Source organism: Diplotaxodon limnothrissa, linkage group LG20, assembly GCF_057381915.1.
Source record: "Diplotaxodon limnothrissa isolate DT_005_m linkage group LG20, D_limnothrissa_male_GT1.1, whole genome shotgun sequence".
Taxonomy (NCBI): Eukaryota; Metazoa; Chordata; class Actinopteri; order Cichliformes; family Cichlidae; genus Diplotaxodon; species Diplotaxodon limnothrissa.
The window spans coordinates 6,827,327-6,851,309 of record NC_140615.1 but is presented as its reverse complement, the minus strand read 5'-3'; the positions used below and the strand labels follow the sequence as shown (position 1 = coordinate 6,851,309).

Genomic DNA, 23,983 nt, shown 5'->3' with positions numbered 1-23,983 from the left:
CTGGCCGTCAAGCTGGCCCTGGAGGAGTGGAGACATTGGTTGGAGGGAGCAGCACAACCATTCATCGTCTGGACGGATCACAAGAATCTGGAGTACCTGCGCTCGGCTAGACGTCTCAATTCCCGGCAAGCCAGGTGGGCACTGTTTTTCGCTCGTTTTGACTTCACTATCACCTACAGGCCAGGAACACAGAACGTAAAGCCAGACGCCCTGTCCAGGCAATTCTCCATCACTGGGGAGGACTCGGACCCTGAGCCTGTCCTCCCGGCCGCCTGCGTAATTGGAGCCATCTCCTGGGAGATCGAGGGGCTCATCCAAGAGGCGCAGGAGACCGAACCGGATCCTGGCACTGGTCCACCTGGTCGCCTCTTCGTTCCTTCAGCCGTCCGCTCTCAGGTTCTCCAGTGGGCTCACACCGCCCGCTTTTCATGCCATCCTGGGGTCCTCCGCACCTGCTCGTTCCTCCGACGTTACTTCTGGTGGCCTGCTATGACTAGGAATGCCAAGGAGTATGTAGCCGCCTGTTCGACCTGCGCCCGGAATAAGCTTTCGAACCGCCCTCCACCGGGTCTTCTGCAGCCTCTCCCTACACCAGCTCGACCATGGTCCCATGTTTCTTTGGACTTTGTCACGGGCCTGCCGCCCTCCGCTGGTAACACCGCCATACTTACCATTATCGATCGTTTCTCCAAAGCTGCACACTTCGTCGCCCTCCCGAAGCTCCCCTCGGCCTTGGAGACGGCCCGGCTCCTCACCTCCCATGTGTTCCGTCTTCACGGGATCCCCGAGGACATCGTCTCGGATAGGGGGCCGCAATTCACGTCCCGTGTTTGGAGGGAGTTCTGCTCCGCACTGGGGGCCAAGGTCAGTCTGTCTTCCGGTTTCCATCCACAGAGTAACGGGCAATCGGAGCGGGCCAACCAGGAGCTGGAAGCTGCCCTCCGCTGTGTCACTTCGCACAACCAATCGACCTGGAGTGAACAGCTTCCATGGATCGAATACGCCCACAACAGCCACACATCCTCCGCCACGGGCAAGTCTCCCTTCGAAGCGTCCCTGGGCTATCAACCACCTTTGCTCCCGGCCATCGAAGGTGAGCACTCCGTTCCTTCTGTACAGGCTCACCTCCGCGGGTGCCGTCGTGGCTGGCGGGCGACTCAGGCTGCCCTGCTCCGTACTAAGGAGCGGAACAAGACCCTCGCTGACCGTCACCGGACACCGGCCCCCGTGTACACCATCGGTCAACGAGTATGGCTGGCTACCCGTTTTGTGCCGCTACGGACTGAGTCGAAGAAGCTGTCTCCTCAGTTTATTGGCCCTTTTCCCGTTGAGGCCATTGTGAACCCTGTGTCTGTCCGCCTCAAGCTGCCGCGCAACATGCGCATTCACAATGTCTTTCATGTGTCTCAGGTCAAGCCGGTGCTCTCCAGCCCGTTGTGCCCTCCCTCCAGGGCCCCGCCGCCCCCCCGGCTCGTGGATGGTCAGCTGGTCTACAATATCACCCGCATCATGGACTCCCGGCGCCGGGGTCGGGGTTTTCAGTACCTGGTTGACTGGGAGGGCTACGGGATAGAGGAACGCTCCTGGGTGCCTCGAGCTGCTGTCCTGGATGGTGCCATGCTCCGGGACTTCCACCGCAGGCATCCAGGTAAGCCTGGTGGGTCACCGGGAGGCTCCCGTTGAGGGGGGGGTACTGTCATGGTCTCCGTGCCTGCCCGGTCGGCCCCACAAGGCTACAATTGCTGTTGCTGTTTTCTCCCTCTCTGCCTGGGCGGAGCTCACTGTGGGCTCCCGCCCTTGGCCCACACACACACCTGACAACACTCACCCATCATCACCGGGAGCACTATTTGAGGCTGGAACACAGATCCTCTCGTCGCTGGATGATTGTACCCCTAACGTTAGTGTTCTCACAGCTCTTGTGCTTCATATCCGTGACTTGTGATTAGTTGGTGACCTGCCTTCTCGTCTGCTTCAGATCCCCCCCCCGGACCTGCGACCTCCCTGCTGCGGGAAAGTGTGTGAGTGTGAGAGAAGAAGACGTGAGCGAGTTACCCTGTGATTTCCCCCCCGGAGTTTTGGATCCCTTCACTGTACATATATTGCACTGCACTGTAAATAAACCACACCTTGGAGATACCTTACCGCTCTGCGCTTGAATCCCTGTACCAGATCGTGACACGTTCAATATTGATGAGATCATTCTTTTTCACTTGGTTTTTGTAGCATAACTGCAATATGTGGCACCCCGAGAAAACGACTTGTTTTCGCACAGCATCCTGTCCTTGCAGCGTCAGTCGGTTTAAAGTTGGTACCATGCCGAGGCAAACACGCAGCATGCATGAGCATACTATCAATTTCCTCCCACCAGGCAGTTTCCAAGGCACTTGGCCTAAATATCAACTCCAGTCAAATCGACTGAAAGGGAGTGATCTGCTTCGGGCTGTGATCTATAAGTTTGTGTGTGAGTGTGCTGCACTCTCCAGTGATAACAATAGCAAAATGCTTTACAACAAGTACTGGCAGTCCTTTGAACGAGGATTTGAATGATACTAACGGCCTGACCTGTAATCGTTCCAAAACAGAGCTAACATAACTTTATTTGCAAGGGTCACTTATAGGTCCTCAAAATAGATTTAGTAAAGCCCAAAAAAAGGAAAAAAAAGCTGGCTGTGTGACACTCGGAAGAGCTTTGACTAGAATAATCTTCTGTTGTTGTTTAGAGGCTTTAACGTTTCACTGAGAAAGCAATTTTAAAACGGATGAGGGCGTAATCCCTGACAATACTGGGATTATCTCTTTAAATGACCTTTATCTTGCCATGAGCATAGAGTGCTTTTCAACTCCACTATCCCAAGTCTGGTTTGATTACAACATGAATGCCTCTTTAAAATCACAAGGCTGTGGACAGGCTATATAGCTGCATGGAACCTATGCATTCAAAAGGAAAGATAAGGGCATCAGGTGTATTTCAGAGATATGGAACAAGCCAAGTGGAACGCTGCTCCAAAATAATAATAATAGAAAAGTTTACTAAATGCTCAGATCGTGACTTACAAAAATGTGTTACTACTACCCATCTCGCTGTCTTGTGAATTTTAAACTCACATTTGAAGCTGTTGATTTTTTTTTTTAGTTACTTATTTTTTGATTTTGAAACAAACAAATATGGTAAATACAGAAGAAAGCTGTTGGCTGTTTTTTTTTTTGTTTTTTTTTGAACAGCTCAAAAATAACAGAGTGAAGCAGAGGGGTAGCTGGGCTGAGTGATTTAAAGAGGCTCCCACCAAATGACAGATTAGTCGATCATCTCCCGTCTTCGTTAGTTGGAATTTCTGCCTCATCAAAGGTGCAACATTTTCCCCTCAGAACTTGAAGGGAAGTGCAAGTATCGCTTTGGTTCAGATAATTGGAGCCTTGGGACCTGGTACAGTAATGGGAAAGAGATTGACTAAAAAGTTGACTATATTTCACAACTTGTGTTGTTTTTAAGTCTAAGGCTCTCTTTATTATCCACTGTTCTTTTCTCATGTTCTTTAGTACGTGTGCAAATGTTTGTCTTTAATATATTTGAAATAGTTGCAGTTCTATAAGTATAGGTATGTAAGTGATATGCTTTCCACAAGGATCTCCTTTAGTTTTCAAATGGTCTTTGTACCTTAAGAGGGTTCAAAGGTTAATCTTGCACCTAAAAACGAGCATCTAACCAAAGAAACCTTTAGCACTGCTGTATCCCAGTTTTCTTAGTTCTGCTTATCGAATAGGTCAAATTTCAACTTTGAGTTATATTCCTAATGAATATTTTAGCAACATGCATTATGCATGTGGCGATTTGCAGCACGTACTGCAGAGATAACGGGAAAAATATTGTGGGGATTTAGAGTGTGTTTGACCTTTCATAAAGTCGAGCTTAATTCAGCCGTGAGTGTATCATTTTTCAGTGTTGCTTTGTGAACGAAATTTCACAAAGAATGGGTTTCCATCATGTATTTCCATCCCTCGTCCAATGAGAGGACATCTCTCTTCAACTTCAACGGGATTTTTTCTAAGTTGCCAAAAATGAACTGATGCTGATGAGTCACCAAGTGGAAAAAGAAGAGAACGTACCCGACATTAAGAATTTGACAGGAAAAAAAAAAGTCTTGCTTCCCGGTAATTCTTCGAGGATGTAGAGTGATTCATCCTGTTATATCCTGGATATTTAAGGCACATAACTGAAAAAGTCCCAAAAAATTACAAATAGGTTTATGACAAATTGTTGTGAGTGCTGAGGGCTTGAGGTGAAACCTTTTTTTTTTTTCATGATTGCACTCCACTGCAAATGCAAGAAGATAACTCATCTGTCTTTCTAAAAACTAATAAATGCTGCTGAAACATTTGTCTGTTTGATATGTAAAAGCAAGAAAGCACACGTTTGATATATTGACACAAAAAGAACATCAACATTTTGATTATAAAAAAATTACAAATGATCAACTTTGACATTTGCATATTAACAACCAAACTGTACAGTAAAAGAACAGTATTGTAATCATAAGAGTGATTCTGTCTTCAATAAATATGACACCCTGCGTTGAACTATACGGCATGAATATGTAAACATGCTGCAAACACATAAGCATATCTACTGTATGTGTTAGTTTCATCTGCTGTGTAAAAAAATGTTTTGACGTTTAAATGCACACTTACTCTGTGGAAAGTGATTTATCTTATGCCTTTGTTACAGTAAAAAACAAAAAAAAATTAACAATGTAGATGTAAAACTGTGGCTGAAAGGTTAAAAACACTTCATCATTAATAAAATTATCAAACTTTAAAATCTTACATTAATCACTTTTCATACAGGATGTACAAAAACACACTTTCCCCCTTTTTTTCTTACCATTAAAGGCTGTGGGCAAAACTTCTACCCGCTTTTTTTTTTTTGCTTGAGTCAGTTCCCTTATTTGGGTGTTTGAGCTTTACTGAATGTTGGGAATCTGAATGAAAAAGTATCCTGAAAGGATCTCAAGTAGAAGTCAGTTCAGTTGGAGCTCGGCTTTTATACGTTCACAAGACTGGGTCCGTTGGGCTCGCTAACAGAGCCTCTATGCCTGTGTCCAGAGTACTCCCCAATAAATGAGCCGTCCTCATTGAACTCTCTTCCACCGTCTGCATAGTCGCCTAGGGTGTATCTGCTGACACTGTCCCCAGTTGCATCATCTCCTTTCAGGGAACACAGGCTACCGCCCTTCAGTGGCTTTTCATCGCTGTCGCTGTCATTAAGAAGAACAGAGAAGGATGGCTGAGGTCAGCGGTGCAGTGGGTAAAATAAACTCGTGGTATAGCACATCAAACAGTTTTGAGCGCAAAACATGTCGCCTTAAGAGGCCGTCTTTGACACGAGCACACTGCACACTATGTATTTCACACGAAATTAAAAGCTACACACACAAACACCAGCAAACAGAGAATAATCAGCACATATAGCCTGCCAAATACTTGCTAAGAGAAACACGGGCTCATGAAGCAAGTTCTTATGGTTTCAATACATCACTAGAGGCAGTAGGCAGGGGTGGATCCAGCGGCTGCACAGCAGGAAAGGGAGCACAAGGGAGGCAGGAACGGGTTGGTACAATCACTTCACTAATTGCTAATTGCCAGGGCTTCAGGACCGAAGGCAATTTCAAATCTATTTAGAGCCAGCAATGGAAATTGCCAGAGAGCAGTGAGAAAGAAGCCGAGAGGGAGGTGTGTGTGTGTGTTTGTGTATTGGGGTGGAGGGCGGAGTGGAGGGTAAAGGCTGAGAAAGGGAGGAGTGGAGGTGGGGCATATGCAATCCCAGACAAACAGCCTGTCATTCGTAGTATTCCCATGGGCCCACACTCCGGCTGAGGAGATTAGATGCCAATTTAAGGCTGGGCAACTGGCCAACTTGCAGGTGTCTTGCTACAAGACGTGGGGGTCACCTCAAAGCACTGAGGATATTTTTCCTCCCTGTCTTTCTTTTCAAATTCCCTAAACGATCAGTGTTTGGCAACACCTCTATCCCTCTCTCACGCGCGCGCCCGCTCTCTCTCTCTTTGTATTCATAACACAGAGCGTCTGCGTTGCTCAGGTGGCACATGCATGATAGCGCCATTTGAGGCATATTGCAGTTGACACCTGTGTCAAACAAAAGCTCAACATTTTGAGCAGGATTTTAGCACAGAGACCCGGTTCAAGCTGAGATTTTAAAATGGCTCTCCTTCGCAGGGATTTTTTAATAACAAATCTTATCTGCCCGTTTTCATGAGGCCGTTTACAATGCAAGCCACATAAGGTCCACATTTCAGCTCTTATCAAACCTTCTTTCTCTGACGACTCTAGAGTGCTGCAGATAAGTGGCTGTTATCTAAGAGCAGTGGAATGCCACCGCCGCTGCAGCCCGCCCACAGTGACTTTGAATGCCATGATAAAATGGGGCTGAGTGCTTTTGAGCCCCTCACTCAAAAGCTACAGGTGGAAAGGGGGGGAGGTAATTAAATTTGTCTTCCTGTTGACCTATGTTGACTTGGTTTTTTGGGGTTGGGTAGAGTGGGGGCAGCAAAACTTCAGGTGCAAGGTGTATTTTTCCCGATCGTGAAGCTGAAGTTGTTTGTATTCTAGTTTCAAGGTGTCTGGAGAAATAACTTCCCTGCATCTGCTGCCTTCTCCCAAATTGCACATAAAAATATGAGCAGTATGAGAACATGAGAGCTTTCACCAGGCTAGGAAGGGGAAAAAAAGAAAAAGAAACACATAAACCGGCTGAGGAAAAAATTGCATCACACGCTTGGCTAACGGCCTGCTCCAGCCATGACACCTGCTGTTCTTGCAGTGGACAGAGGGGCAAAGCAATAGAGGGCTGTCTACAAAGAGAAATCATCTGAAGCATAATTACCACTTGTCAGCTCCCCAGACACGTGGCATACCGGTGGGTGGTCTATTGCCTTTAGAGATTCAAAGGGCACTTCAGAGCCCTGAATCCAGCTCTAAAGCCAGGAAAACAACATCATAGTAAGGCTAAGGGCACTCTGGGGGACAGTAGTCAGAACAGACTCATGAAACTAACCATGAGAAGCATTCTAAACAGATAGTTGCAGCAAAGCATCTGCACTGGCTCACAAACAAACACCAGGGTTTCTCCTGCCCTGCGAGCTCCGAAATAAAGTTTGTCAGAAAGAAATTCAATATCACAGCATTCTCCGTTTTTTGCCAGTTCTTCACATGTGGAAAAAAAGAAAAAATAAAACTTGGGCACATTCTTGAGACTTTCTCTACCATTTCATCAACCTTGCAGAAAATAGTACTTTACCAAAAGGATGCCTGGAAGTCTTGCAGCACCTATGCAGAATCGTAGCCACCACTTCATTTTTTCTTTTTTTTTAAAGCATGCAGCCCTAAATGAATACATGTAACCTATATTGAGCCAATTAATGCATAATACAGTCGCAAAACTACTAGAAATGAGTCACTCAGAGGGTGTGGACACAGTTATTTCTTGCTTGCCCTCACTGTGTGAGCGTTTCTCTTTCAGAATACAAAATCTTCAGAGTACAGAATCACACAAATGTGATTTATTAAAGTTTGTGGCTAGCAGTTTACTGCACGTTGCACCATTTCTTATCTGGCAGCTGATTTGGCTGCGATAGTTGCTGCTAAGAGTGTTAATTTATTTGGAAAGTCAGAGGGAGAAGTTATGAGAATGAGCATATAAATAGGACTGGTGGATGGCCCAAAGCTGTGAGTGCTGTGCCAAAGCTTTGGCTCTGTCCTCTACCACTTCACCGTGATTATTTGGAGCTGTGCCCCAACATATTTGTGGTCGTCAGTAATACTGCTACTTTGATTCAACAGAGCAGAACTTCATGTGGAGCATCAGGAGGAGAACAGCTGTCCAGGAAAAAAAAAAGAAATTTAATTAAATTTTAAAAACGCATATGTGCCAGGTACCTTTACAACTGTTTATACTGACCCTGTAATAGAGGTGACGTGTCCACTGCATACCTTGTCTCTTGCCCTATGATGGCCAAGAAAGGCCCCAGTCTCCCATGAACTGGATAGCAGGTGAACCAGGGCTGTTAAACATAAGGCCCGGGAGCCAGAATCGGCCCACCAAAGTCTCCAATCCAGCATGTTAAAGAGCTTTAGAAAATGTGAAGGAGTGCATAGATTTAGCACTTTTAAGTATATTTTTTACAGTTTTAAGTTTTACAGTGTTTCCTGACAAAGACTGCTCCCTTACACCAAACACTAACAGATAAACACTGAAATAACAGGGACGTTCTTGTTTTCCTACTATTACAGTAAAATGAATTTTTACTCGTTTTTATAATGAATTTTCTGTGAATTAATGAAAACTTTATATTTTATAATTTTTATAATTACAGGCCAGCTGTGGAAATGGAGTAACATAGTTTTCTGTAAATTTACACATTTATCATAAGTGGGTCCCATATGTGGCGCACGTTGTAAATTGAGTTTGACAGCACTGGGTTAAAAATAAATAAATGGATGGATAGTGTCAAAAATGTCTCTAGATGCTCAGACCTGGAGCAGGTTAGAATATGTCCTTGTAATTTTAACTGTAATCTTACAGAAAGTGATTGTTCCCACAGCTGGCTGAGAGTAAGATTCCTTGATTTGACTTAATAAATAGCTGCAGCTTCACACGGCATGCACGAAAAAACAAAAAACAAAACAGGGATGCCTACTCTGGATAAACACTCCGACTGAGCGATTGGATTTACCAAGAGAACAGCTGCCACAGCCTCTGAGACCCCACAGGCGTTTCCCCTTGCTCCAGAACGAACAGCTTTCTCAGGAAACACATGGATGGCATTTTTTCTTAGTCAATTTCTTGCTCTATCATCAGGTCCGCTCATTTTTGACCTGCTAATTTACACGTCTCTTGCTAATTTGTTTTCATTACTGAAACGAACCGACTGCATCTGTTCATTTAGTAGATTTCCTGCAACACTTTTCACTCCCATTGGCACTTTTTATCACAATTGCGACATCAAGCAAATCTGCGCCACAAAGTAACTGTGGTCCGTAATACAAAAACAGGGTCATGGACACTGGACAATCCATTCTTTCCTGTTTAACAGAATTACAGTCTTGGCAAGAAGCACAGGAACGCAATTGGCAGCAACCACACAATTGTGAGTAATCATGTTCTGAATAATACGATGACGAGAAGAATCAAAGCAGGCAGAAGAGGCTATTTTAGGTGCTTTCTGCACAAACAAACACACCATTCTCACACAGTTGCCGCAATGCTGTCAAGCAAAATAGGATTCGCTCGATTCCCCAAAATTATCACCGTAGCAGCTAAACAATGCAAACAATGGAAATTCAACAGCTATTATAAAGTACAACAGCTGCCTGCCTCGGGCTCAAAGGCCTGGTTTTTCACCGTATATTTTCCATCAGCAATTATCGTGTATCCAGAATCTGTGCGTGTGCAGTAGGAGCTTCCTCTTTTTTAAAACTACTTAAAATTATTTAAGTAAATCTGCATCTATTAAGTTCCCAAGTAAGCTGAGGCACTACAGACAGGAACTAGTTATGTTTCAATAACCTTTATTATCCCTAAAGTCATCTTTCCATGTTAAAGTTTGCTAAACTATTTTATATATACATATGAGCAAGCACTTGGCAACAGTGGGAAGGAAGAACTCCCTTTAAACAGGAAGAACTATTAGTGGGTCTAAGACTTAAAGCTAAACTGAAATTAAAACTTCCTTTTGTAAAAACAAGAAGCATGAAAGAGAACAAGACTTGCAAACTAAACGAGCTTCCTGTTTCTAAGTGGAATCCAGTCTTAACAGTATGGCGTGTCTTTCACTATGCGGCCGACTGCAAATGTCTAACTTTTTACGCAACACAACTGTATTTGAAAGGAGAACTTTGTCAGTAACACAGGCTCATGTCAGTAGTGTGAGACTGCAGTGAAATCACAGTTTAATTGTTGTCTAGATTTACCAAAAAAAAAACAGTTTAAATAGCTGGTATCAGAGCTGTTGTCTGAAAAAGATCTTTTAAAGACTGATCATATCTATAAATCTTTTCTCTGTTGGATTTTGAAGCCGTGCAAATGCCAAGTAAACAAATGCATTTCGAGGTTTGTTGATGCCTCCAGCCTGCCCCAGCTGCAGTCAAGGGTGTTTGTTAACTTTTTACCTGAGAATTTTCATAAGGGAGGGCAAAAACTATGGACATTAGAAGTCTATGGAATAATTGTAATATTTAGACCTTTTGACTAAAATTTGCAGCATTTATCTCAAAGAAATATATGCAGTAAGTTGCGTTACATAGAATGACAGCAAGTTAAAAAAAAAAAACACCAATAAAACACTCAAACGCACACACAAAAGGAGGCAAGCAGTGCACAAATATCCCCCCCCCCCCAAAATATTAATGTCTATATAAAAGCATACACAGACTAGCACACAAATGGCCTACTGATGCCTAAAGCAACTACGTGACTTAAGCACTTTGCAGAACAGACACATGCACGTCATCAGGAGTAAAAGAACATAATTCCAACTAAAAGGGAACAAAGCTTGTGCTGTGTGTTAACCACTACTTTTAACTACACCGTGTGATTACCTAGCCCATTAAATGACGAGAGCACTGGCTTCTAGGTTCATCCTGGTAAAGCTCATGAATGCGTGGTTTGCTTTTAGGTTGGGAGGGAAAGACATCACAGTGATACATGACAAAAAAATTATTTTTCAGCCAGAAAACATTTAACATATGCACAACATATTAATTACAGCATAGTGATTTTTGAGATAATAAAAAATAGATATTTCTCATCAATCTTTGGTACTGCAGCGTGCAGAAAAGGGGTATAGCTCACCTGTAGTCACAGAAGGTGTCATCATTCATTTTCTGTGACTCCGTGTCAGAGTGGGGCTCTTCCTTTTCTTTCACTGCAGAGAGGGCAAGACAGGCACTTCAGCACCATTGTTAGTGCAGCACTTTCACACAAAGATGCAATCACATTTTACTCGTGTGTGCATCCATAAGTCTCCAGATTCAGATTTATTTTAGAAGATCTTGTCTTTACCATCCTACAAAGGGAAAATAACTCAAACAGCAGTATTTCTGGAAACTGCAGAAATGTCAAAACTGGACATATCCATATCTGAGCTTAAAAGATCCACTTAGCGATACGCAATCTCAACACTGTAAGATTAGAAATTGAGAAGTCACGACCAAAAGCATCTGAGAACAGCTAAATCTGTGTAAACATTACATTAAGTCTTTACATGGAAACCCTCTCTTCTGCGTGTCTAGCACAAAGTGCTAGATGTCAGCTCTTTGTGCAAACAACACTTTGAAAAGACCAGTTGCGTTTGAGAAAGCTAAAAGAGGGGTTCCTTGAAAAGAACTGGATGGGCAAAAGGGGGGAATCCAAAGGAGCTGATGAAAAATTCAGTACTTTTTGTCTACAGCTACAGCAGGCAAAGAAGTGGAGTAGGCAGAAGATGGGGAAGCATAAAGGTTCAGAGGAAAGAAACAGAGTGAACAGACACTTTGCAGGCAGGCCCATTGTGAGACTGAATTTGACTCTGATACATGGCAGCACAATAGTGAGATGGAAGAGCTCGGAAGGTCTCCTCAGGTGAGCAGTGGAGAGGAGTGCAACAAAGGCAGCTGATTCCCGCTTGTCTGTCTTGACAAGTATGAAATCAGCGGTACTAAGACAACTAACACGGCCGCACCAATTGTTTGCAGCTTGTAGCTGCTGTGCAAAGGTGACCCACATGCATAAACAGGTTTGAGCTCAGGGTTGAGGCCCAAGTTATAAAAAAAGCATCATCCTGATAAATTGGTAGTAGTTTTAGGATTTCAATTTTAGCTCAAAATGACTTAGGGGACTCAACCCTGGCTAAGGACTAACTGACCTTTTTCCATGGCGAGATTTTCTTGTCGCTGTGGCGATGGCGTACCTGCATACTTGCCACCTTTGTTTTTCCGCAGAAAGCAGGCAATGACCACAACAAGGGTGAGCAGTGCCACAGCGCACATGGTCCCAATCATCCAGCCGTGGGTTGAAAAGCTGCTCTGCTGACTTGCAGCACCTGAAAACAAGTGAAAGAGAGCTCAAGAACCAGCTTTACACACCGACTCTATTAGGTGGGCCCAACCACTCGAGCACTCTTAAACAACTTGATCTTTGATTGAAAAAAAAAAATGTGATGAGCTCAGGTTTGATGTCACACTGACTCTTTACTCAGATGTTAGACAGGAAGAAGACAAAAGCAAATGTGCATGGATTCATAAGAAAGAAATGAATAAATTCACACGTTCAGCACAGTCAGTCAGTCACTCAGTCAGTTTGATAATGATATGCTGGTGTTGTTATCACTAAAATCTACTGACGCTGACAGTCTTTGCTTCTCTCACCTTTGGTGCGTGTCTCGATAACGTCTTCGAAAATACTAGCGTTATCGAGCAGCCTCTTAGCCATGAGGCGCACAGTGTACACCGTCCCCGGTTCGAGCCCGTCAATTATGTGGAAACTTTGAGAAGCGTTTACAGCCTCTGAAATCCGCCAGTTCCCATCACCTACACAGCCAAGCACAGGAAGTGCACAAGCAGCAAGTCTGTATTAGCAGAAGAGGATGTGCTGTTGGCGACTAATAAATGGTTCTCCAGTATTATGGTTACACTAAATATAACTTAAACACATCTGAATCCATTTTTAAAGGGAAGGGATTGAAGCAACCAAGGAGGCTTACGCTATATTTTTTAGGTGTTAATATAAAACATCCCTAGGTGTACCTGAACATGATACAACCTTAAATTCCTATCAATTTTTAGCAAGGCGGGGACAGGAAAAGTAGCTTACGGTTATTCATATAAGCCACATAAAGCTGCAAGCTCCGCTGCTCTTCTCTGGCAGTCCAGCTGATTTTGGCAAAGGTGTCACTCACGTAAGAGCTTATGTTCAACAGGGCTGGAACTGATAAAGAAAGAAGAAATAGGGGGAAGTAAATAAGGAGGAAAGGAAAACACAGACAGGCAGAGAGAAAAGGAGAGAGAAGGCAGGAAAAGAGGATTAGCAGAGGCAAATAGGATCCCCTGCAGCTTGAGAACAATCCGTCTAGCAGAAACCCTTCAAAAAGACAGTTCAAAAGGCATTTCCCGGCCCCAGACTTAATTGAGTGGAGTTGGATTTGGGCTCATAAAGGGTAGATATATAGATCGTGGGCGGGAGTGACATCTAGTTTTCCCTCTACGTTAAATAAAGATGGCATTTCATGGCGCACCCCCCACCACCACGAGTAGATATTAGAGCAGATTGAAACAACTCCATGCCTCGAATACTGTTGTTACTTGAAAGTTCAAGTACATCAAGACGAGCTCACAGGCTTAATATTGGCTGCGCATGTGTGAGTGTGAGCTATATACCTAAAGGAGGATGAGTAGAATTGCCTGAGATAGAGCTGGGAACAGAGAGAGAGCAGTTGTAGCCTGGAATGAAAGAGAAACCTCAGATGTTAGATTCCTTCTACAAAAGCTGTCAAGTCTAATATATTGTGCAACAAGCGAGACTACATAAAGGCGGAATTTGTTAGAGCGACTGGGAAAACTGCATTAATCGCAGTAACTGCACAAGCACAGCACAACTTATACCGCGGTAGACACCCTGTAACTGCAGCACAACAATAAATCTGACTTACAGGGTGTCTACTGCAGCACAACAATAAATCTGACTTGCAAATTTAAACCACAACTGTCACTTTCCGGCAAATGATTTGCACAAAGAAATGTCTTTCTGTCTCTCCCGAAGTGGTATACAGGACTCACCCAAATTATATTTGTACAACTATAAAGGACATGTTTTTGCTGAGGCTATGGAAAGCTACTTGCTACACCAACACGCCTACAACCTCGTCTGTCTCTACCACCACTTCTATGTTGGCTAGCTACACCAGCTGCAGGCGGTGATACATACTGCTCTGAGCAGGGGCCACAGCTGGAGTCTGGGACAAATCTTCAGAGGGATAAAAAGAAATCGAAGAAGCAGAAGATTACATGTTTATGAAAATCCCGCTTTAAGGTTTATAGACCAGGCACACAAACACATGCTGACACATTTGCAGGGCCACCGGAGAACAAAAGTGCATTCTCACAAACATATACAAGCTCTGTGTGTGTAGCTGCATCAAGTGCTGTTTGGATTTGAAGTCTGGTTGACATCTGCACCACTAGAGGGCACTGTGCAACCAAAAGATGACACCTATGTTTTTTTTCTGACAGTTACCTACGGAAAATTACTAATAACCTTATTCTAGTGATGATACGTGCATATATAGCAAATAAAAACAAGAAAACACAAATATTTTTCGTTTTTTAAAAATGACTGAATTCCTGTTTTTTGTCTAAATTTGATCTGGTTTCTCTAATTCGTCATTTTAAACAAAGAGCTTGCACATACAAACATAAAAAATTATTTTGGTAATAACCAGTGTTATAATTTAGTCCCTTATATTGAGGGCTGGTCTTCATACGATGAAGCTAAACATGTGCTACAGAGGTGTTTCCATGGAGAACAGAGAAGAGGATAACATCTGGAGAGGTGAAAAGCACCAGCAACAATACCAGCAAAGTATATAATTATAGCTAGCAATATAGTTATTGGTTAATTGAGGTTATTTAACAATTTTGACATTTTTCACCCTTTTATGTCTGAAATGCTGCATTGTTTATTTCAGAGCTGTTTCTTTAAATATATGGAATACACAGATGCAGATGCTCAGCCTCAATTAAAATGACCTGTCTTTATTTATAGCCAGCTAAACTCTTCATGTGTTTAGTGAAGCAATTAAGTATTAAATGTAGGATATAACCTCAAACTAAGCTACAAAGAAAACGAAGCTGCGCCTTGTGTTTGTGGGGTAATTCAAACTCCTCATCATCAGCCGTCAGGTAATGAGTGATGTGTCGGCATGTATGATGGGATAGTCGACAGCCGCACATCACCTCAGCAGGAGAATAACAGTGATTGCTGAATGGCATCGAAAGGGTTTATCCCGATTCAGCTTGAGCCCAAAAATTTAAAAAGGAGGGAAATGAAGATGAGTAATGTGTACAGGGTAAAGGTAAGGCATTTGTTAACAATGTAGATTCGCTTGTGAGGTGGAAAGGGGAGCTAGTGTTTGAGCCGCCTTGCTAAAAAAATGTCAGCAAGCAGACATGTTGTGGATGATAAAGGCTGTGTTCACAGTTACACGCGGTTCCTTTTAAACTGCAACATAAACACTGCTCTGCCTGTGGTTTTACTACTTGCACTTCAAAACAGATGCTCGTTTATTGCATTTTAATATGCTATTTTGTTTTCATCTTGTGTTGCCGTCCGCACATTTGCAAGAACGCTGGTTACATTTTCATTCCAAGTAATGGTTTCATTTAGTTTGTGTTCATCTGGACCACAGCCCAGTTTATTTACTTATTGTTTTATTGTTTTCTCATGTTGAAGAATTTCGTTTCTTAAATTTAAAAGAATAACAATAATTTTTCTGATTAAAATGCAGCACCTGGAGCCTCACAGTTTACCTTTTATTATCATTTTCTCGGTCAACCGGAGATCGTTGAATTTAGATTTACCAATCTAGCCGCACCCCCCCCACACACACACACACACATCTTGCATTGGGCCCACCAAACAGCTAGAACCAGCCCTGCATGTTTACATTATTCATAGTTATATGAATTTAAACAAGGTTTGAATTTCTAACTGGGGAGGAAAAAAGGTATCTTTACCTGTGGCACACATATTACCTCATTTGTGAATGCGGTGAATTCCTGAATGTATTATCTCTCACATCATTTGGTGCGAATTAAGTGTGCCGCTACCTGAGCTTACATTAAAATATCCAGGATCCAAAAACAGAGCGCAGCATGCAAGCAAAAGTTTAAATAACAAGAAAATCTGCAGACTGAACACTGGATAGCCGGGGGGGGGGTGTACATAGATATCCGAGGTATAAGTTCAGACTGTGAGTGTTTTTCGAAAGAAACTCAAAGTAAATAAATAGATGCGTTCGAGCCATTAGCAAATTTGTTGCCGATAACAACTTAGGTGTTCAAGTGCTGTGTCGGGGAGCAATAATTTAATCTCCAGAGAAACTGGTTATTTTTGTGTGACTTTTGAGGCATGTGCTCCTCTGTGCTTTTTGTCAAGTTTGCAGCCTGCTTTATCTTTGCTCCTTTGTTATCTCCTGAGACCTGATGGAGAAAAATAGATATTTCTCCTACTGTGTGCCACGCTGTTCTCTGTGGCTGTTAGCTTTGTTTTTTTCTCCCGTTTTTTTTCCTGCTCGTGTTTCTCATGTTTCAACACATTCTTTTACCCTTTTTTCCCCCCTTTTTTTGGCTTGCCCTCCAGAAACTCACTGGCATTGCAAACTTTTCAAGCACAGACATGTGGACGCGTGCACGGGTCTGCGTAATTGTTGTAGTTCAGACATGTCACTCTGTGATTTGTCCAGAATATTTTCAAGGCAGGCAGCTGTTTATCCTAGCTAAATGGTGAGAGGCATTAAAAGCTTATTCAGTCAAAAAGGTGAACTATAAAAGGACTACTTCAGCGCCTGACCTCACTAGCTCCCGTGCATTCATCTTTCTTTTTTGCCCTGCTGTCACTCCATCACTCCCCGTTAACGTCTCTAAATTCACTCTGCCCCTGCTCTGTGCTGTTGGTCTCCATAAATCTCCTCCACTGCATTGTGACTAACGTGCCCCGAGGACAGCTCTCTCAAACAGAGCTATTTTATCTCCGCATCGAGCCTCTACTCAACCATATTTACAAACAATGCATCTAATGGCTCTCGGGCCGGACATCCACCTACAAGATGCAGTGCTTCTCAAAGGAAGCATAAAAGCTCAGGAAGACTGAATAACTTTTATCAAAATATGCAGAGCCAGCAAATGGATGCTAAGCACTAGAAGGAGGAGCTCGTGGAGAGGATTTTATTCAAGATATAAATTAAAGCCACCACCATCTGTGTAGTTATTTGTGAATTAGTGAGCATTTTTTGTCAAATATAAGCTTTATTATGCTCTCATGTGACTGATTTGCTTCTACCTGACATCAAGGCTAAGCAAGTGATCTGCTCCAAGTCTACAACTTCTGGCTCCTCTGATAAATTCATTTGGTATAACATGAGTCAAGTTAGCCCTTAATTCTAAGACTTTTGTGAGGGTGCAGGCATTTCTTAGTTAGCAAAGTGGCACCAGCTTAATTCCTGCTTTCACTTACAGTCTCTTTAATCACATTATTGTAATTTCTCACATCGCTTTATTTAAAAGAGTCTTTAAAGCATAAAATATTTGCACACGTCCGCCGCCAGACTTCAAAACAAAGTCAAAAAGAGGAACCACAGCGCTCCGGTTTTAAATGAGCTGCACTCAATATGCTCAGCGTATCCTTTCAAAATTTCCAAATCGTCGTTTTGCTTTTAAACTCTAACTGGCTCAAGACTAAACCGCAGACTCGGAGGTTCACTCGGATCCTCTGCTCGCAGGTTTGTTGAATATTCACAGCCGCTGTCACACGAAAACTGGAGATGTACCTTTTTATATGCAAACTGCGGAAAGCATTTACAAGGACATTAGGGAGGCAATTTCACCGAGCTTTTTAAGGCAGCAGCTTGACACTTAATTTGCCCGTTTCGGTTACAGTAGCTCCCTCATCTTATATATATAATTTACAGTCTGAGGGGGCTTGTGAAGATACTTCTATTTTGCATTTGCTTCGCGTTCAATATAGCTTTTCTCATTAAAAAATGATAAGAGCTTATAAATTTGGGTAAAAAGTTTAATCTTCAAAACATGTACATAAATTCTAGAATTCTGTAATATACTCAATGCTCTGCCCAGCTTTTGCTTTAATGGGATTGTGCACTTGAGCTGGAATGGACAAGCTGGTGCAAAGCCTGATAACCTGGTATGATTCGATGCTCCATGGCTTTTGAGCTTCTTTTAGTATTCAAGTAGTTCTACAAAGCTTTGAGTTGTGTTGGGCTCATTATCCTTCAGTGGTATGAAGCCTTCTCCACAAAGATGCAAACCACAGAGTACAGCATGTCATGCTGGAGTGCTACGTCATCTGGAGTTGATGCAATGCAGGTGCGGGTTTGATAAACTGCTTTTTCATCCTCTCTTCTCTTCGTACATACACATTTCTGATTGAAGTGGGATTCATTAGCAAATAGGATTTGTTTCCAGTCATCCTCTGTGCAGTGCTGGCACATCTTAGCCCACCCCAAGTATTTGGCTTCGTTTCCCCTCCTGAGAATTGGTTTAGAGACGCATTAATGATCCACTAAGACCACAACAAGACAGATGTTTTTGATAGGACTTTTCTGATAGGGGTCTCGCTTTCTTTAGTTAGCAAATGTATTAATTCTCATTTTCTCAGTGAACAAAGCGTCGTGTATTGATCCTCTGATGGTGTGGTCTCTTTTGGTCTGCCTGATTGTGTTTTGGATACATCTGAGTTCAAGCAGTGTTTTAGCCCCTTTAGAAACATTTGCTCTGAATAACAATCTGACTTCTAACACTTTTAGTTAGTTACAATGTCATGTTTCCCCCTATCAAAATACCAATTAGTCCTTGAGCCACAGACATATTTGTACATTTCTGCCCTAGACAAGCACATCAAACCCACCTTAGTATCTTGAAGGACATTCTCAACTGAAGGATTTGTACAACAGAGCTAAAAATGTTGTAAAATTGCCCTTTCGTTTTATTGCTGACCTTGAAATTGTTACACCTTGTGTTTTTTAATGATTTAAATGTAGTTGTTCTCAGCTTTGCATGAAAATATCACAAATTTCTGATGTGATTTCAAAGTGGATTTTACTACAAATATTACTATATTCTGCTGAACTAAACAAAAACTGGTGCTAGATTGTTAAACAGTGTCTGACAAACACTCCTATTGGAGAGGTTAAGCTGTGATGAGTGAGGCTCTAGAGAGGAAGTAATATTTCAACACACAGGTTTTTTCCAATCTCATCTTTCTTAGATGGTTTCTAAGTTCAGTTAAGTCCAATATCACTATCAGGACAATATCTTCTTTTAAAACACAGCTTGTATGCACAAAAATGACAGTATGACCTCTTCAAAGTCTGATCTGTACTCACTTGAATTATACAAAGTAGTTTTGGCCTTAATAATGATGTTTCTCCCTTGTATGAATGAATACATCACAGCAGTGCTGTGTTTTATCTGTGGGATTTTCATATATTAATCCAATAAACAGGCACACTACCACCCAAGTTAAATGCATTTCATTAGCTCACCTGGCTCTGGAAAATCAGTTCGGCTCTCTTCGGCCTGTGGAGGCCCACAACCTGCTCGAGTGCACGCTCTGAGGTCGAAGCGGTAAAGGCTGTCCCCCTTTAATCCCTGAAGTGTCCAATGGTTGGTGTCAGCCCCGGTAATGTTGATCTCTTTGGAATCAATCACCTCGAGTGCAGTCTCATTAACTGTAGACGAAGAAGAAAGATGGTCAGGTCGGTTCACGTGCTGAGAGCGAGCCTACGATGTATCGATGCAGAAAAAGTCATCGCAGCTGGGTCGTGTGGGAGGTTAGCGTAACACGGCTATAATGAGGGTCAGCGGTCGAGGGAAGGAAGAGATGAAGAGATTTTATGCTGTCTCATGAAGGAAGTGAATATAGCAGATACATGTTGTGACAGGTAAGCTGAGGAGGAATACATTATGAGGAAAGAAGAGAGAAGATGAAAGAGGGAAATAAAGAGCTCAAGAGGAGGGGGGGGGGTGTAAACAAGTGGCAGGGCACGGATGAAAAGAGGAGGTGGAGAAGATGAGAAAAGAGAAAAGCAATAGGAAGTGGTAACCGAGCAGAGACTATGAAGGGATTTTTTTTAACTCTGCGTAAAAGGAAGAAAAAATTACAAAAACAAGTGATGGGAAGGAAGACAATGAGGGGGAAGAATGCATAAGGAAGCAGTAGAAGGAAACCAGAAGAGCTACAATCACAAGTAGCACAACATATCACCAAATATGCATTATAGATCAAAGTACAGTATGTGTGCACTGCTGCACAGCAAAATCTCCAGTGTTAAATTAACACTGGGGAGTGTCTATATGGGTCCACACCTCTGAGTGTTAAATACAACACTGTTGAGTGTTAAATCAACACTTTTGACAGTGTTATATGTTTAAAAGTAACCTAGTCAGTTTTGAAGATTAACAAAGACTAACACTGAGCAGTGCTGGTTTTCTAACTGGAATATTTCTAACATTTTGAGTTATTTTCCAGTGTTAGAAAACCAGCACTGCTCAGTGTTAGTCTTTGTTAATCTTCAAAACTGACTAGGTTACTTTTAAACATATAACACTGTCAAAAGTGTTGATTTAACACTCAACAGTGTTGTATTTAACACTCAGAGGTGTGGACCCATATAGACACTCTCCAGTGTTAATTTAACACTGGAGATTTTGCTGTGTGAAAGCAACACTTCTTTTGAAACCTCCCTCAGTGATGCCATTACTGTGCCAATACCGAACCACAGGTGAGAGCTGATGTGCCAAGCCCATTGTGCCACTTTGCAAAAACAATGTTTGGGGTTTTTTTTGGGGGGGGGGGGGGGGGGGGGGTTGCAGCGGCAGTAGAGAGCACAGGATATTTTACGTTGCCGACAACAGATCACACAGTGCTGTCAGGAAACCAAAGGATACTGCACATACAGCGCAACATATATTGTTTATTCATAGGAACCAAATTTTCATTTAAGTGATATGGTGAATCAGTTCAACTAAAAAAAAACAAAAAAAAACACACCCACAGATTGCAGTGTGTGGGAATAACTGTGTAAAGTCTTACATCTGATATGGGAAAAAAAAAGGCAGAAATAGAGGGACAGAGTGTATTGAAGAGCTGGCCAGACTCTGTGGGTGCTGTTGGAGGCGGCACAGGGCTGTCTCTGCCTTCACATTTTACACAAAAGACTTCAGAAATGTCAGCCAACGAGAGTATAGGCTTTGAAAACAGAGAGTGTAATGAAAGCCCCTCACTCACTTGTCCATTCTTACTGTACTACAGCATAAAGGTGCTTTTTCTTTTTCTTTTGCAAAAAGAAAAGCTTCTGAGTGATAAATGCAAAAAAAAAAAAATACAAATAAAATAGCACAAGAGGCACATAGAGCACTGGTTTAAATGCTTCTTTTGGGAGGAAACATGCAGGAGGATATGAGATAAGAAACACAGAGGAAAGTGTCAAGCCACGGGCTAAAGTATCTTGAAACAATTAGGCCGTTGCAGACTGGAGGAGGGTTCAGTGTCACACAGTGCCACCTACTGTCTGGGACGACGCCACACGAGATTAGAAGGGAAAAGGTGATGTGCAGATGATAGTGTATGCAACAATGTTTTTTAAATCGAAATTAAACCTCCATATGTGTAAATCGAAGCTGTAGTATCACATATCCACCCCCTCTACACCTCCTTCTCTCTTTAATAATCTTTTCCTCTCTTGCGTCCCCTTTACCGACGCTGCTGTTGAACGACTGTTTACACTTCGCCCACTGTAACACTACAGACAAAGCCCTGAGTTACAGCAGAGACAACTCTGTTATGATGGAAAACCTCATGTAGGTTCAAAGGTCTACAAAGTGTGGTGTGTTTACATACTGAGGTGGTACTGCAGGAGGTAACTGGTGAGGATGCCATTTGACTTTGGCGGCTGTGCCCATTCCAGCCTAACTGAATCTCTCTGGATGATGGAGGAAGTAAGGACGGTAACTTGCTCTGGAACTACACAAACAACAACAGTGGTAAGATAAGCACACATTTTTTTAAAAACTGGGATGAAAAACACACTGATCTAAAACCGATCTTGTCACAAGGATGCAATTCATTTTAAAGCTGAATTCATAGTTTGTACAGTTTTCAGCACGTGTGCATAAACGCCTGAAGCATGGGTTGTTTAGCGTGTGTGATCACAGTATCACCTCACCTCCCTCTGGTGTATTAAAGGTCACCGGATCACTCTTGGGTCCATTGCCCTTCTTGTTGAAAACATAAACAGTGAGTTTGTATTCAGAAAAAGGTTCGAGTCCTGGCACAATGACATGACTTCTGTTTCCAGAAAAGGACATGGAGTGACTCAAATCTAAAATCTTGTCGGGATTCAGGAGACTTCTTCTCCTCACCCAGTGAACCTGTGAGAGGGTGGAATATAAAACAACAAGAAGGACAGTAAGATAATGAAAGAGCTCCTTTACACACACATCTTTTTGTCACTCTTTTACTTTGCCACTGTGCATCCTTCAAACTTTCAACACAAGTACAGCATTAAAACTCATTAAATGATAAATTTGGGTATAATTTTTTAAAAAATGTTTAAAAATTATATCCAACCAAAAGTAAAACTCTCAAAATGTGCTGTCACGATGAGAGTACATGCAGAGATCTCATTTTAGAGTTTGTCCTCCAAATGACAAAAATCATTTCACCAGAAAAAGCGCGCTATTCAGAAAGCAGACATTGGAGGATTTTCAAATACCGAGAAAAACACGCTGCTGTTTGAAGTTCCTTTGCTGGAATTGAAAATGCAGAGATGTTTGAGAAGCTGACAACTTACATTATAACCACCCAGGCGACCTCGCACCGTGGCAGGCGGAACTGGGGTCCAGCTAACCCTCAGAACAGTGGTGTTGATCACCTCCACAGCAATGTCCCGTGGTGCCGCAGTAGGAACTAAAGACGGTGGGAGGAAGTTGAGAAACACAGAAAGTCTGTGAACAGCAGACCTTTATTCCGACTTTTTTCCCAACATATTGAAAATAAAATGTTTGTAGTTGCAGAAAGTTACAAAATACATCAACCTTGTTAGATTAATACAGTGTTTTAAGCTGAGGAATGGTGTTCTGTTGCTTGATGAATTGATGAGTCAAAACATTGGTGCTGGTATAAAAAGCCAAGAAAGTGCACAGAAAATATGCTGAGCTACATGCAAAATGAAGCAAATTAGCTACTGAAAGCAGGGGGAAAATCCACACCAGACACAAAATGGCACTGTAAATATTTTCTACTCTACGCGTTACTGTAACGACAGGAGCACGGCAGACACTGGAAAGTGAAGCAGCCCTCGTGCCTCAGTAGGCCTACAGCGCAAAGCGTGTCGTGATCTATCAAATCCCCAACAGCTTCTGAGACAGAAGTGGAAATTTGACATCCCTCTCCTCTACAAAGGTTATCTGCCACCTGCTAGCAGTGGTGTTTTTTTGTTTTTCCTTTTACAAAAGGAAGGAAAAGTCACTACTGCACCACCTGCACAGGGTTAAAACCTTGGGTAAGTGGAGGGGGGTAGAAAAAGAAAAGAACTTAACCTGACACATTTTCCCGCAGACAATGCCAAAAGACAACTGAGAACACGGTAAAGAATCATAACACGAGAAGTTCAGAGTTAAAAGAAAACCAACAGACAAATATGCCAGTTCAGCTTTGGGGTATGTTGTAATGAAGTCAGTTGCAGGTAATTATATCGTACGCTGAAATATATTAATACATACTACTCACCATCTTCCCCAGAGTAACCTGTAACAGGCTTAGGCTCTGGCCCCCAGCCGTAGCTGTTTCTGCTCAGGATTTTAATCTCGTAGGGGACAAAGGTGGGCGTGTTGTTCACGAGAAACACAGATCTGTTGACCATGTGCTCCGTGAAGCTATCTTCCACCCCGAGTTGGCGGTACTTCACTTTGTACTCAAAGCCTGGGCCGTTGCGCTCAACAGGTGACAGCGGCTACAATATGACAGTGCAGAGAAATTGTTACAATCCTATAACAACTTCTAGTGAAAATTCTTACAGATAACAAGTCTTTTAAATTTAAATGAATAAACAATTCTCATACCTCCCAACTGATTTCCATTTGATGAGGATGATGGCCTTGAATTTTGATGTTTTCTGGGTTCCTATCGGGTGCTTTG

General features: G+C 42.6%; 1 protein-coding gene across 2 annotated transcripts in view; it reads right to left on the bottom strand.

The window, feature by feature from the left end:
* Window positions 1-4,874: 4,874 nt before the first annotated feature.
* chl1a (cell adhesion molecule L1-like a) overlaps window positions 4,875-23,983 on the bottom strand; it is a 34,042-nt gene continuing 14,933 nt past the window's right edge. The window contains exons 18-30 of one of the 2 annotated variants that reach the window (XM_085343820.1): window positions 23,908-23,978; window positions 23,576-23,798; window positions 22,638-22,753; window positions 22,011-22,215; window positions 21,686-21,808; window positions 19,329-19,514; window positions 13,976-14,014; window positions 13,429-13,491; window positions 12,866-12,979; window positions 12,421-12,582; window positions 11,919-12,095; window positions 10,868-10,940; window positions 4,875-5,255 (exon numbers count right to left, since the gene is read on the bottom strand). In XM_085343820.1, coding sequence (XP_085199946.1) covers window positions 5,042-5,255; window positions 10,868-10,940; window positions 11,919-12,095; window positions 12,421-12,582; window positions 12,866-12,979; window positions 13,429-13,491; window positions 13,976-14,014; window positions 19,329-19,514; window positions 21,686-21,808; window positions 22,011-22,215; window positions 22,638-22,753; window positions 23,576-23,798; window positions 23,908-23,978 — 1,766 coding nt within the window. In that variant the 3' untranslated portion in view covers window positions 4,875-5,041. Of the gene's footprint in view, window positions 5,256-10,867; window positions 10,941-11,918; window positions 12,096-12,420; window positions 12,583-12,865; window positions 12,992-13,428; window positions 13,492-13,975; window positions 14,015-19,328; window positions 19,515-21,685; window positions 21,809-22,010; window positions 22,216-22,637; window positions 22,754-23,575; window positions 23,799-23,907; window positions 23,979-23,983 lie in introns of both variants that reach the window. The other variant, XM_085343821.1, reaches the window with a different exon arrangement.